A 15,994-nucleotide genomic window follows, 5' to 3' on the forward strand; every position below is an offset into this window, starting at 1 on the left:
ACACAGAAGCGCACCGTTTTTAGTGCCAAGGGTCACAGTTTACATTTCAAAATCTGGTGTTAACATTATGCTAACACTCACAAAAGCACTCTCATTATTTCCGATGTGTATGAGCTCGAGCCACAAATGCAGTAGCGTGGCTGATGTAATCCATCTCTCCCAGAAATGTCACTTAATCAGATGTCCACACTTCCCCTTCAATTAATAGAGTATGACTTTCCAGGCAGCAGTTCAGGAGATTCAATTTCCATGGTAAATGTCATGGCATATAGCATGTGCTGCTAGGAGAACCTTATTTTTAGTACTAACATTGTTTAAATGAAGGTTAATTACGATTGTACATATTCATATTGGCTATTTAAAACGTTTTCCTATACGTTTTTTTTTTTTTTATACATGCGGCTTAATGCACAGGGCTCAGTACTTCGTTGAAGGCAGCGCTGGCTCCCACCTCATACTGAAATATTTATCAGGTGCATGCTCCAGCTCTAGTGAAGTGGCATTTAGAAGTAATAGATAGTGATTACAGGCCGGGGAGTGATCATTTTGTTAAGTACTGCGCACCTCCGCCTCTTCTGCACATTGTTCTCATGCGTTAGTAACAGCGTTTGCCATGGCCATGCCCGACATTAAAACTGACAATGCGTTACTTCTGATTGCTAAATGAGTGTATACTTTCGAGTTTCCAGTGGGAGTCACTGCACTTTGGAAGACAAACTTTGACAGCATTTTTGAAGTAACCCGTCTTAAGTGCACACGCCAAAGTTAAATGTTGGGATCAAATATGAATGACCATGTTCCCGCGGTGACCTTATACTTAAAAACGAGCAGGTGGCCTTTAGCTGTTCTAAGGAAATATCAAAGAGCAGAGAAGTCTCTGCTGTTGACGGGTAACAACTGCTCTTACTGCCACTGCAACTCCTTTGTTTGGGTTAATAAGGTTTTTTCTAAGTATTTTTCTGACATTTTAGAGTACACATCAAAAGGATATCAGTCTGTTGCTTTAATAATTGCATTAAAAGTATTATACATGTTTTAACAATGAATGTGGGTCTATTATGAGCGAGCTTTAGATCTGATGTAAACTCAAACTGAAATGTCTTTGTTGATCCATTACTTAATTAAATTGAACCTGATGTTGCTACTGTTTTTTAATCCAAACTTTGTGCTCCGTAGCAAGAGAAGTTGGGCGATATTTGCTTCTCTCTGCGTTATGTCCCCACTGCTGGCAAGCTGACGGTGGTCGTCCTGGAGGCCAAGAACCTGAAGAAGATGGACGTGGGCGGCCTATCAGGTAAAGAGAGTCGCCATCTCTGTGAGCACATCAACACTCACGGCAACGCTCACGGCAACGCTCTCGGTTACGAATGCACACAGCAGGCAGTAATAGAGTCAATGTCGCAATAAGACAACAAGTAAGTGTTGAAAGTGTGTCGTGATGTCATGGTAACGGAGCACGTTGATGGAAAAGGAGGGGAATTCTGCCTCTGACGCCCACAAGCACACAACTTTCACAAACAACATGGGGCCACAGCACTATGCATTAGCAAAGGACAAAAATAGACACTGGAAAAATAGGCCCTGTTCTGTGTTCTGCACCACCGCGTGAGATTTAAAAAAAAAAAGAATGAGTGTGCTAAATAGAAGCAATTACCGTATTTTCCAGGCTATAAGTCGCACCAGCCAAACAATGTATAATAGAGAAGAAAAAAACATATATAAGTTGCACTGGAGTATGAAATGCAGTTGCAAGTGTGAAAATAACAAATAATATCACATATAAGTCTCTCCGGAGTATAAGTATAAATATAAGTAGTAAATAAATAAGTCGCACCCCGCCCAAAACTTTGAAAAATACTGTACTTCTTTACAGGTGTTTTTTTTTTTTTATTGCACTGAAAAAACCTTGGAAAAACATGCATCCTTGCTGTGAGGATGTGTCTCCACAGACCTGACTTGTAACTTTTCTAGCAAAGGGCAAACCACCTGCTTATCTCCATGGAGACATTCTTACTTTTCCTCCAGAGCCCCATTCACACATGAAGCTAGAACTGATTTCCCTGCATTTTTGATCTGGCACTTTCCCTGGTAAATTACCAAGGCTGCCTTTAGTTCCATTTTCATTCATTTAAATAATGCTGCACGTTTCTGTAGTGACAGAATGAAGAGAGACAAATGCCAAGTGTGAACAGAGCAGAGCCGTGTGAATGGGGGCCCCTGCTGACTGCTCTGGCAATCTGCACCTGGCAATTTACTGAAAAGTCAGCGTAATCCCTCATTTGTCCAGGAGTGTTCCATCAGAGAAAAAGATTCAATTATAGTCATCTGAGCACTGTTTTTGAAAATCAAGACATTTCGACATGTTCGAGAGAACATTAGGACAACATCATATAATAAACAGATACTGACGTTAAATCTTCCAAACTAGGCTTTACAGATTTTTTGGGAAGAAAACAATGTTATATAAGATAAGATAATCCTTTATTGTCCACACATGGAGAAATTTCATAGTTGCAACGCAGTTAGATACAGAGGAAAAGAACAGATAACTTATAGGAAGTTTGAAAAAAACTCTCAATAGAAGAACTCTTATAAACAAAAACTCCTATAGACAAAACCTCACATTTCCCAACAAGGGATGGAGAGGAAAAATAAATAAAGATAAAAATAAAAAATAAAAAATAAAAAATAAATAATAAAATATAAAATATAAAATATAAAATATAAAATATAAAATATAAAATATAAAATATAAAATATAAAATATAATATATAAAATATAATATATAATATATAAAATAAAATAAAAAACAGCTAGCGTAAGACAAGATAATACTACTACTACTAATAATAATGGAAAAATAAACACTCTATTCTCATCAGTTATATATATCTGAGCTTTTGAAGTTAATTTTATAGTTTTTTAATTTTGTGTGTGTATTACGTCAATCAAAATGTTACAGGCACATATTACCACATTTCAGGTGGATTGACATCATACTGTATGAATTAAATTAATTACTCCAATTACAATCAATATGAACCCTGGACAATAGAAAACAACATTTTTGGTATTAGGCATTTTTTGGTTTATTTTGTATCTGTTCTTTCATTGTGTTTAATTTTATTTTATTATGTGCACTTGGCTGTGATAGGACCCATTTACTATGTTTTACATTCAATTTTTTACTTCCTGCCACTGACAAACTGCCACACCTCCACCTGAAATGACTTCTTAATGAAATAATGGGGATTGAGACAGTCTCCTACTCTCCACTGCTCCATCCCCTCCTTGACTTTCTAAAGAGACTTCATTTCAAATTCCCAGCGCACTCTATTCTCTCGCCTCGGCTCTTTTTGGTGCAATTACCATACACCTGGGTCCATTTGCTTTCTGCCCAACGGACGCTCTTCCATCTTGGCCTGAGTGTCCCGCCGAAGAGTAATATAGTGCACATTAAAAGGCAGCAGCTCACATTCGGGCTCCGTGAGCAGATATTCGGTTGTAGGAAAAGCAGCCTTTATACATTCCCGATAAGACCTGTGCTTTTCTGAAACATTGTATGAGTTGGGTGCAAACGCCAGCAGAGATTGAGCTGCATGAGTCTAGAATTCTGCCACACAGTTCTAATTACAACAACTCGAAATCATCTGAATTGCACGAGCATTTTGGATTGTTGCAGATTGGAGATCCTGGTTCTGTGAATGTGTTCTTATAAGAGCAGCAGATTGATGAAATAATGTGCAGGTCCTTAACAACAATAATTAGCCTCCATCCGCAAGGCGCCTTAAGGAGGAGGACAAGTAATTGATGGCCCAGGATCAGCCTTCTGCTCTATTGTCATCCTGTTTACCGTGCCTAATTATGGATCACAGAGGAGGATGTGGGTATTACCATTAACCAATGTATAATCAGAAATAATTCTTTTCATTGGTCCTTAGTGAATCACCCTCCAAATGTACCCCCATGCTGTGTTCTCACCCACACCCTGAAAGACTATTTGGTTTGTTCAAAAATACTCCGATACGATTCGTACGGTTGATGTCTACAACAGCATGCTCTTTAGCCGTCGCCTCAGACTAATTTCAACTTCACGTCTCTTCTTCTGCGCCGTTTCTCTGTTTGTGTGTGTGTTCATTAGCAGTCCACAATCATGTCTCCAGTCATCTTAAAAGTCTGGTGGATTGTGCATTAGTCTGTTGTGTAGTGTGTGACGCGAGCGTTCTACTGTAACACAAACCACAGAGTCAACAATCCTCCACCTCCTTCTTGTATCATGTTATCTGCTGCTCTCACACCCGTCACACTCTGGCTTATTGTCTGGTTGGAATGGTACATGTACAGTATCCCAGCTAGCCTTGTATCCCAGCATGTGCACCACTAAAGGTGACTCATACGTTTAAAGCTAAGTGTCTGAAGCTGAAGTTCTCAGGCCGAGCTTCTGCTCATCTCTGCCCTTGTTTCCCAGGGACGTTAGCTGACACTTGAACAGGTTAAAAGCCCCTATGGGAGCATATCACTGCGTGACTGTGATAATGAACCACCAAAGTACTGATCTTTCTGAGCTGCAGGCTCTATTTGTTTTCATCATTTGGAAACTCTCTCAAATTCATTGAGGCGCAAAACATTTATGATGCAAAGCCCTAAGAGATGAAAGCCATTTAACATTAATTAGGGAACACAGAATACAGTTGTGTTCTGGTGTGTTCTTTCAGGTTTGAGTCAGCGTGATCGATAGCAAAGATGTATGTAATGAGCTAAGGAACTGTTGCAGAGGGATCCCAAACCTTTACATAATTAAGATACTTATTGCACAAATGAGATTGTTCATCTTTCTCAAAAGGTCGAGGGTAAACTAGAGTCTGTAGTGGACTGTGTGTTATGGCAGCTTACAACATTAGAGACTGATTGTCTAATTATCATTACATAACAGATCATCACGTACGACCTAAAATTGTAAAGTATAATAAATATATATGTATATAATACTATAATCTTCAGTTTAGTTGAACACATTGCTTCATAAAACTAAGGCCTAGATTGTGGTCTATAATGTGTGTCCCTGGGGCTTGTGCGTCGCACACATACATGTGAAGAAGAGCTCACAAGCCCTGCTATTCACCCATAAAATGGCAGAGATTACATCCGTCTGGGATGAAACGGCAAAATGGGCCGGATATGAGCAACGCTGAGCCTCCCAGAACTCAATAATGCCAAGCCCTCATCTGCTGGCCACAAAGATAAGAAGTGGCTGGATAGCAGCGATGTGGTGCCACAGGTGTCTCCTCTTTTCGGCTCTTTCAGCGTTAGAAGTGGTTATCTTGCATAATTCTATTCAGCTGTTGCATTATATTTATTCAGAGCCACTCACCAATACAAGGAGACACCTGACACGTGCTGGCGCCTTTGTGAAATGTGTTTGATGCGTTTGTCTTTGGTCTTCATTTCTGACTCTCTGTAAAACAGAAGTTTTGTCTTTGGTCCAAAAAAAGACACTTATGTTTTGAACTTGCTAAAGCTGTGGATGGATTTAAATCTTGACATAAATTAAATCTTTCTTCTATAAAAATTAATCACGAGTGACATTTGTTTACTTACATTTCCCCATTTGGTGGAACAAAGTATTTTTCTTCTGTGTGAAATTACATTGCATTGATAATTCATGGGCATTACTTAAGATAACAGCTTTTGTTCTGCCGTCGTGATTGAAACTTTGATGTTGTTAATTATTCCTTTGCTACTCCAAAATTGCCGTGCATGGAAAAAAAAAACATGTAATCACGAGAAGAAAAAGTGGCACAATAATCACCTTCTTAAAGCAACAAGTGCTTACGCATCTGGCCTTTTGTAGTTGTTCATTAAGCAGACACACAAAACATCCAGTTGGACCAGTTTGATGAAGCTAAACAAATCAGCAGTAGTGTCAAACACCCCGAATCACCGGACTGTTGTCAGACACGCACACTTTACCTGATTGCCTCAGAGTGGATAAGGACGGGAAGAGAGATCACTATGTGCCACTCGAGATGGCCTGGACAGATGGAAAATGAGGCTCTCGAATGAATTGGTTTAGCTGACTGACGTAAACACATAAAGTCATACAGGGGAGCAGTGTTGGCCTATTACAGCGATATGAGCCCTGGTGTTTTCTCTTGCAGATCCATATGTGAAGATCCACCTGATGCAAAACGGCAAGAGGCTGAAGAAGAAGAAAACGACAATCAAGAAGAACACGCTCAACCCTTACTACAACGAGTCCTTTAGCTTTGAAGTCCCGTTTGAACAAATTCAGGTATGACATCAGTGATCATGTGTTTACTTACTGTGAGGAAGTGGTGGTAATGAAACGTACCAGAGAGGAGGAGCTCTATTGACCTTGGCTCTATGTTAACTAATACAACAGGAAGAAGGTCGTATGGCAACGCCCTGACGGGCTTCTGGAATAAGATGAACAACTTTTCTCCGCCTGCTTGTCTCCATGGAGATGTTATCGCTTTACCTAGAACAGAGCTTCTCAAAGTGTGGGGTGCGCCTGTTTGGGGGGGAGCAGAGCTGTGCCTGGGGTGGGAGTGGGGGGGAGGGGAGAGCCGGAGGGAGCTGAGAGGAGAGACAGAGAGCTGAGAGGAGGAGAGGAGAGAACTGAGAGGAGGAGAGGAGAGACAGAGGGAGCTGAGAGGAGAGACAGAGAGCTGAGAGGAGAGACAGAGAGAGCTGAGAGGAGAGACAGAGAGAGCTGAGAGGAGAGACAGAGAGAGCTGAGAGGAGGAGAGGAGAGAACTGAGAGGAGGAGAGGAGAGACAGAGGGAGCTGAGGGGAGAGACAGAGAGAGCTGAGAGGAGGAGAGGAGAGAACTGAGAGGAGGAGAGGAGAGACAGAGGGAGCTGAGGGGAGAGACAGAGAGAGCTGAGAGGAGGAGAGGAGAGAACTGAGAGGAGGAGAGGAGAGACAGAGGGAGCTGAGGGGAGAGACAGAGAGAGCTGAGAGGAGGAGAGGAGAGAACTGAGAGGAGAGGAGAGACAGAGAGAGCTGAGAGGAGAGACAGAGAGCTGAGAGGAGGAGAGGAGAGACAGAGGGAGCTGAGAGGAGAGACAGAGAGAGCTGAGAGGAGGAGAGGAGAGACAGAGGGAGCTGAGAGGAGAGAAGAGCTCATTTGCAGTGCTTTGAGGCTCTGTGTTGTGTCAGTTCATGGCTTTATGCACAAACCAATGAAAGAGTCAAGATCTGAGAGGCTCTTTTATTGACACAAATGCATTTACTGAAGAAAACAGATGGAAAATCAAGCAATTGCCTATATTTTCACATAGGATATAAAAAAGACTTTACTCTCTGCTTTACTGCTGCCGTCTTGGATGTTTTGGGACTGAACTAAAACTGGACTTTACACAGAGCGACTGTGATGCAACTAAATTTAGTTCTACGTGCGCGTTATTTTAATGTTATTATGAAGTATCTTCTGTGTCGAGTCACAGAAGCCTCAGAGGCTTTATGACTTAAGAACAAAGAGGCATGAATGTTACACGGACTGGATTCATTTCAACATCATATGTGTGGACCTAATTGAAAACCTACTTAATGAATGAACGTTATGACATAAACTACTTTTAATTGTATTTGTTCATAGGCCCAGGCCAAACTGAAGAATTTGATTGTGATAAACTGCAATTAATAAGAGTCTGTTTTTTGTTCTGGGCCAAAAAGATCCTGAATCCTCAGATTTGTGATTATTACGTCTAATTATTTTCTATTGATTCCCAGCCCAAATCGTTTCTGAATGTTTTGAAACATTTTAAATCTTCTCAGGCGTGACATTATTGAAGTAAATTTATTAACTGAAAATTACACTTTTTCCATCCACAAACCTCAGATTGACTTTAGACGGTTGCAATCCCAATCTACTCTAACCAAGTCTGCTCACATTTTCCGTGTCTCATCCCACCACCACCCCAAGGCTCAACAAGTATTTCTAAATGAATAAAAAACTTTGAATCAATTAGATGCATTTAATTCTAGAAGTTGAAAACCGCTACAATCTAATTACAAATCTCAGCAATCCATTACTTATTAAACACAGTAAAGCATCTTCATAATCAACATTACCTCTTTTGGGCTTATGCAGCACTAGATCTGATTTAAAAGTGCTTCGGGGATTTTTAATTACGAAGTCATTATGTTTTAGAGAACTGATGCTGTTTAATTTGTTCATCAATTTGCTGGCAGCTACGTAGGTTCCACTGGAAATAAAGAGCTGCAAATTAATCTCTTTCTATCGACTCGCGCTAAACATTTCATCCACTTAAACCTGGTCCTCGGTAATTAGTTTTTAGATATAAACTTCGACAAAACTCACACACAATTTGGTTCAGTTGTCCCAAAGAAAGCATTGGGTTGTAGGATAATTGATTCCTTTGATAATGGAGACGGTAAAAGGGACTTGTATGTATAGACCATGTGTTTTAAGTAGTTTTGAGTCTTTCCTAGTTTAAAAATGTAGTTTAAAATCTCAGTATGACAGTTAGAAGTGGCCGCGCACTGGAGCAAATGTCTTCATTGTTCTCTCACAACCGCAGCCAATCAATTTACATTCTTCTCCTGGAGATTAACGCTCTTGTTACTCCGTTTGTCCCGCGTCCCAGAAATGTGTGCAATCAAAGTGTTTGGCACTAACAGATACATTTAAATACTAAAGTTAGTACTTGTCTGGCCAGTGAATGTCGACACTGAAACACTGCTCGGAGCTAGAATAATAACTCCACGTGGTAATGGAAGAACAAGCTTAGTTTTATTTGACATACTTTACTTTACTAAATGTGTGTTTTTTGAAGGCAGTAGGATTTCTATATGAAATGAGCTGCTCTCCAATTGCAAAAACAGATTTTTAAAGTTTCGATTTGTAACTTTTGTGTGAATCCACCAGCAGCTTTTGGCATTACTCTCATCTTTCCTGCATTTATTCATAAACACATATCTTTTTGCCCTGAAACAGTGAGTAAAGATGAGTAAACATCTCTGTGGAGACAAGCAGCGGGTGGATCCATCACCAGAGAACTTACATTGTGCACTTTTAGCTTCGCTCTATGAAATGATTCTTATTGGACATCTTTTTCTCGCTTTGACCTTCCCCGCTCTCTCTCTCTCTCGTCCCTCCCCTCTCTTGTCTCCACAGAAAGTGCAGGTTGTTATAACTGTTCTGGACTATGACAAGATCGGCAAGAACGACGCGATCGGGAAGGTCTTTGTGGGCCTGAACAGCTCGGGGACAGAGCTGCGCCACTGGTCCGACATGCTGGCCAACCCCAGGAGACCCATCGCCCAGTGGCACGTGCTGAAGCCGGAGGAGGAGGTGGACGCGCAGCTCTCCACCAAGAAATAGACAGGGGCCCTTTCTGCACCTGCCTTGTAGTACACTTTAGCCAGTATGTGTAAATACCTCAGTGATATATAGGCCCATTTATGTAATCTGCCCCCTCCACCCACGTCCGTGCTCTACTGCCCCCTTAAGTCTACCCACGACATGACTCGTTCTCGTTCCCCGTGGCCTCCGACTCTTTGTTTTCTACGACACTCATTCCTTTATCGCTTGTTTTTTCACCCGGTTTGGTTTTCCATCGCCATGACCCAGTTGGCCCCTGACCAAAAGCCCCTTCTTTTAAGCAATATGATCTGTATAGATAGCGCATGACTGAAAGAGTTTATTGTACCACAGTTGTATATATAAGTATGCAGACAAAATGATTTCTAGTTTATGTGTTTGTATGTTGTTACCCGTTTCCTAATCTGTGTATATCTTGATGTTTTTAATAAGATGTTCTATTTTAAATTATGTAAAAGCAGATATAGAGGAAATCTAATATAATGTATATCCCAGGTTATGAAAACGACTGCATTCCACGACAATTCCGACCTACGAGATGCTAGTGGAAATATACCGACATTGTAAAGGACAATGTTTTGGCTTTATACACACGTTGTATTAAGATGATTCACTGTAGTAAAGGCCATTAACTACTATGGTTCTGTAGGACAAAATGATGCTGCTGGAAATTATTGAAGCACATGATTTATTACAACGTTTTGTACTCGGAAAAACCTCTGTTAAATCGATGCGAGCTGGTAAAAGTCAACGCAGATCAGTTAGCATCCCATTTTTGTTTTTATGTTTTATTTTTTTTTAATTGTCTGGCAGAATCTGGAGGGTAATTTTTCATTTGTTTTACATATCAAACCACAAAAGTAGACCCAAATAATACTCTACGCCTTTTGACGAAAAGAAAAAAAGAAGAGAAATCCTGTTTTTTTAAAAAAGCACCAACTTGTAGCCATTGTGTCCTTAACGCTCGTAGTTGTAACTTCTTACTTTGAACAGCCTTGTCATTGTTAGAGGTGTCCTGCACTTCGCCCGGGGTCAGAGGAAGAAAATCTACGTTTTGAGAGACTCTTTAAAGATTAATATTTTTAAAGCAATTTAGCGTCTTGACTATTTTTCGTAACCTGCATGATTTTTTTACAATCTTTAGTAAAAGGCTCGAAAAGGTGGGAGTGATCTTTTTGGCACTGGGGGGGCCGTCCCTGTACACAAAGGTGACCGGCGCCCTTGCCTTCAATCAAGACCTACACGTGGGATTGCTGTAGACGACAGTTAACTGACTTAATGTGAGGTGAATTTTGAAATAAAAACAAAACACTGCCATTTTCTGAGAGGCGTCTCTCGCGCGGGAGGGCCTCTCGTCGTGCACACTGCCACTTCCCACAGTGGACGTAGCGTTGGCGACGTCTTTGGCTGCACCGGTGCCCTCAGTCGCAGTCTCTTTGCTTTCCGTTGCCTTCTGAACAGTGACAATAGCGCTAGCCGTGTTAAAACTGCCAATTTACCTTTCGCGCGGCTGCTCTATTGCACTGGGTGTCTTTGAACTTGTTTGTTGACCTTGTACGAAGCGCTGCTCGGTGTGGTGGCTTTCTTCCTTCTGCCAGCAGGAGGCGCTCCCACCTGCTCAATCAGCTGAAAATGGGAAAGTAAAGACAAATCAGTTAGTTTTTGTTTTCGTTGTTGGTGCGCGAAACGAGAAAACCGTAAAAGTTTATGGTCTATGTAGGCGATTAGTCTATGACGTCCCGATCTAAAGAAGGAACCCTTGAAGTCTCGGAGGAACCTCTTGCATATACTCAACGCTATAGCTTCAGGAGGACGTATAAATGTTTTCAATGTTACTGTGTAGTTGATAGCGCTATTATGAAAAAGCTACTCGTCATTCCACGAGAGTCTCTCGAGGACTGCTTTGTGTATCACTGTGACTGCCGTGTGTGCTTAGAGATGTAGATTTATCAGTAGGTAGCGATACAGTCTGTTCTCTAGTGATGTCGTATAGCGTTTAAATCCATTTTCCCTTCTACATGCAGAGAGAGAGAGAAAGCGAGAGAGGGAGAATGAGGAGAGGCATAACAAAAATACATATGACAACAGGGCAGACAGACTCAGATTCAGCCTGTAGGTTGGAGCTTGACATCATTTGACCTCTTTGTAGGTTTTCCTCCATTTTTACAGGTTTGTTTCTCTTCTTGCACACAGTTCCAGCATCAGGAGTTTCAGGGAGTATTAGTTACACCAAACTAGATGCTATATTTTAAAGCCCCTCCAAATGGCATGTAAATATATACAAAGTCCAGTCCAAATGTATCTAGACGAAAGTGTCTTGAAAATGACCACAAAGATCATCCATGAACTGTACTTCATCCTGTTGTTTACGTTCATGGATTGTAAGAACCTTTATTTTGTGTTATTTTTTCTTATTGAGTCAGAATCCCTTTTTATATTTGAGATGAATGTACAGTATGAAACTGTTGGTGTGGATTTCTTTTACGTTGAGATTATATGTACTTTGCACTTTTTGTTCTGACTTTTCAAATGTATTCATATCATATAGAGATTTAATTTATTTTACTTGTGTACATTCATGACGTTTAGAACAGCTTCAGCTATAAATAGGCTTTGTGTTCACAGATATAGATGAATCCTGTGTGAATATAAATGCACAATTTCAACTAATCGGATGAAACAATTACAATTAAACTGACATAAATCAATGTTTTGAATATTCAGGGATTTGAGTAATGAGTAGCATTGCAGAAGGTGTGTGGAGGTCCTCTGAAGTATAAGCCATTACCTGCACTGCATTGCAATGCTACAGTCATGACAACGTCCCCACCAAAGTGTGCATGCATAAACTCCAATCCTGTCTTGTAAAATAACGTATAAGCGCTCTGCAACAAGGAACTAATGATTCTTTCCAGTGAGACCAACAAATGCCACACTGACCTTTTACAAACAAAGCTGTGTAAAGTATTAGAATCTGATGCTGTAGAAAGATCCTAGTTGCCTTTGTGTATATCAACTGCCTGCTTGAGTATTTTGTGTGTGAAATTTTTCTCTGTACTCTTGTAAAACTGTTTGGGGTGTTTTCCTGCCATATTGCCCGCCTTGATGGGCTGCTGACAGTTATTTGCTGTGTATACCTTCATTTTTATGAGGTGTTTTACAGTTTTGTTTCACTTTGTGTAGTGATTAACTCTGTGGAGTTTTCTGACTGTTGTTATATAACTTCATATACACAAATGATCAATAAAATGTTTTATTTCCTGTTGATACAGAACTTGACTCAATGGATTTGTTTTTGCAACGAAAATTGCAACACATTTGTAGTAAATAAACTATTCTATGAATAGAACCTGCACTATAGCACTAATAAGAATGTGAATATGATGCTTTTGGCATAAGTAGCCTGATGTTAAACGGTGCATGGGTGTATTCGTGCGTCTGCACTCATGTTCTGATTCAAACGCATCAAACCTGCTTGGTCCTGGTCCTTAAGATCTCCGGATGAAGTACCAGTTCAGTCGTGGATGTGACTGATCCATGGATCTGACAGGACGCCCTGGTACACGAGCCAATACTGCCATCTACCGGCCACAACAGCGCGTGAGCGTAAAGACTTTCTACAGCGATTAATGATTAGTGTTCCTCTCTTTATCTGCGCCTCATCTGGACGTGACCAACGCAAGTCCATGGACCAATGAGAACTCAGAGAAACGCCCAGCAGTCTTGTGTAGACCAATAGAGTTAAACCGGAAACTCCGCCGTCGATCAACACCGAATTGATCTGCGCAGTTTTTCTTATCCGAACACGCCTAAATGATGAGACACTTATGTCATAGATCAATACTAATTACCAATAAGGATTGCACTTTAAAGTAAAAATTTGCGGCTAAACAAGGTAAAATACAAATTGCACCAACATATTATATTTAAATAAAGCCTTTTTAAGAGCCTTTTATTTTTTCAGCGCAAACCGGATGTTGGAGCATGCGATACATTAGCTTAGCAACTGCTAGCACAGTGACAGTTCGGCTCCACGCAGTTACTTCTCACTGAAGGATTTTCTATTTATGCAAGAACTTTACTTTGTCTGACGGAGCAACATGTTGTCCTATCTCATAAGCGTAAGTTAAGGTTATTTTGCTTGTCTTAATTCATGCATTTGCCTGTTAGTTACAGAAATGATGTTTGCTTTTGCCATATTCACAGCAACATGGCCACAGGAATGTGTATGACTCATGAATCCCACTCAGAATTAAACATGTTTACTTAAACACACACTGTAACCATGGATGTGCATATTTTATTAAATTAAATTAAATGACCCGGGTTTTATGTCATTGCAGCTGATCCGCGGGAGCGTGGATAATGTCATGAACTTCATTTTCAGGCTTCTTTTTGGAAAGCGGAGACCTGCCATTACCTTACAAGACCCCAACATTAAATATGCCCTACGTCTGGTTGACAAAGAGGTAATAGATTGCTAAGATTATTCTTTTTGTGGTTATAACTTTAACTGTTGTCTTTCCATGTTAAGATTGTGAGCCATGACACAAGAAAGTTTCGCTTTGCTCTTCCTTCGCCTGACCATGTCCTTGGTCTCCCCATCGGTAAATATTATTTATATATATATATATATATATATATATATATATATATATATATATATATATATATATATATATATATTATATTATATTATATTATATTATATTATATTATTTACATAACGTCAATTCAGAGTAACAATAAAGTGTTTATCACGTGTGCCTCCAGGTCAGCACATCTACTTGTCTGGCAGAATAGATGGCAAACTAGTAGTGCGTCCGTACACTCCTGTGTCCAGTGACGATGACAAAGGCTTTGTGGATCTGGTGGTGAAGGTAAACCTGGTCATGTGCTTCTGAAAGTGAGATGAAATGAAACTCTTATGTATTTGCTTTGCCTACAGATTTACTTCAAAGATGTTCACCCTAAATTCCCCGAGGGTGGAAAGATGAGTCAGTATTTGGAGAGCCTGAAAATCAATGACACTATTGACTTCAGGGGGCCGAGTGGTCTTCTTGTGTACAAGGGAAAAGGTAAGACCCTCTTAAAGAATCTCACTTTATTTCATTGAGGAATGTTATAGATGGTGAATTCCTGAATCTTTTCTACAGGAGTGTTTGCTGTCCAACCAGAGAAGAAGGCTCCTGCTGAAACAAAAACGGCCAAACATCTTGGCATGATAGCTGGAGGGACAGGTACATGTTTAATAGCATTTCATTCCAGGCTTAACTTTATAACAGAGACATGTTAGACTTTGATGTTCTATATTAGATTGACCTCAGAATGAATGCATTTTTGTCTTGCTTAGATTTTTTTTTCCCCCAGGAATCACACCTATGCTACAAATCATCACAGCAGTGATGAAAGACCCCCAGGATAAAACCATATGCCACCTGTTGTTCGCAAACCAGGTAGGTATCCTTGTTGATCCTAATATGTATCTATATATCTATATCTTGTTTGACATTTCTTTCTCTTATTTTTCATCCGTTTACACAAATAGAGTGAGAAAGATATCCTTCTGCGACCGGAGCTGGAGGAGATACAAATAAACAACCCAGACCGCTTTAAGCTGTGGTTCACTGTGGATAAAGCACCTGCCGGTCAGTGATGGCATTAGCTAAGCAGAAATGAGACGCTCTGATTGTAAACGTCTGTGCAGTAGCTTAGTTTTTGTATAACATGTTAACAGTAAAATGCATGACGTGGTTCTGTTTCTATTATGAAGTGGTGTACATTGAGCTGTGTAATTCAGCTGGACGCTCTGTTTTTCAGATTGGGAGTACAGTCAGGGTTTCATTAATGAGGACATGGTAAGGGAGCATCTGCCCGTCCCCAGTGAAGACAGCCTGATTCTGATGTGTGGACCACCGCCCATGATCCAGTTTGCTTGTAGTCCCAACCTGGACAAAGTAGGGCACTCGGAGAGCCGCAGATTCATCTTCTGAGGATAAAGGGTGTTTCATCACAGCCCTTAAACATAACCTGTTGCACTGTCATATTTACTCAGTCTTGTGTATAAAGAGAACCTTTATTTGTCCCACAGTGGGGAAACTGAATACAATGGAAAGGAAAGTGTGGACCAATTTGTGTCAGTAGTAAGTGTTCTGGTATGGACGATCTGTCATTAAGTTTATGGATGCAAGGAAACAGAAAAGCCAAATTTGATGTGCCCTGTCTTACTGAAGCCTTATTTCAGTTACACAGTGGGCGGGGCTTTACGACTCTTCTGCTTTTGAGTGCCTTAACATTTGCAGAGCTTTTATGCAGAGAATTTGACTGCTTTATTTTGTAATGTATCATGGCTGCTGTGCTATTTTCTGGGTATATTTGAACATTTCACTGTGTTGTATGTGTATATAGACATGTGCATATACACACATGTGGCAGCAATGTACTCGTATGCATAAACAAAAGATCTACATGACCGTTTGTCTGTTTTACAGTAATTACAAGATACATTAAGTACATTTTCTTTATTGGTAAAAATGTATATATCAAGCATGCACTGGGTAATTGGATGTATACATGTTTTACAAAAGCCATTAAGGAAAAATAAAATCAGGAACATAAGTGCA

At 40.3% G+C, this 15,994-nt stretch overlaps 2 protein-coding genes across 10 annotated transcripts in view; both read left to right on the plus strand.

The window, feature by feature from the left end:
* Positions 1-12,645, plus strand: part of syt1a (synaptotagmin Ia) — a 108,502-nt gene extending 95,857 nt beyond the window's left edge. For all 9 annotated transcript variants that reach the window (XM_072453674.1, XM_072453675.1, XM_072453672.1 and 6 more), the window contains 3 exons: positions 1,177-1,294; positions 6,160-6,293; positions 9,165-12,645. In XM_072453674.1, the coding sequence (XP_072309775.1) occupies positions 1,177-1,294; positions 6,160-6,293; positions 9,165-9,371 (459 nt within the window). In that variant the 3' untranslated portion in view covers positions 9,372-12,645. The remainder of the gene's footprint in view (positions 1-1,176; positions 1,295-6,159; positions 6,294-9,164) is intronic.
* A 671-nt stretch (positions 12,646-13,316) lies between these two features.
* Positions 13,317-15,371, plus strand: cyb5r3 (cytochrome b5 reductase 3). Its single transcript, XM_072453685.1, has 9 exons — positions 13,317-13,492; positions 13,715-13,840; positions 13,906-13,978; positions 14,145-14,251; positions 14,320-14,449; positions 14,528-14,611; positions 14,742-14,827; positions 14,920-15,019; positions 15,192-15,371. Exons 1-9 carry the CDS (start codon positions 13,472-13,474, stop codon positions 15,362-15,364), a joined length of 900 nt encoding a protein of 299 aa, XP_072309786.1. The 5' UTR covers positions 13,317-13,471; the 3' UTR covers positions 15,365-15,371.
* The last annotated feature ends 623 nt before the right edge of the window (positions 15,372-15,994 follow it).

This window comes from Eucyclogobius newberryi, unplaced genomic scaffold (genome assembly GCF_026437365.1).
Source record: "Eucyclogobius newberryi isolate DKJ021-1_F unplaced genomic scaffold, fEucNew1.0.hap1 SCAF_2, whole genome shotgun sequence".
Taxonomy (NCBI): domain Eukaryota; kingdom Metazoa; phylum Chordata; class Actinopteri; order Gobiiformes; family Gobiidae; genus Eucyclogobius; species Eucyclogobius newberryi.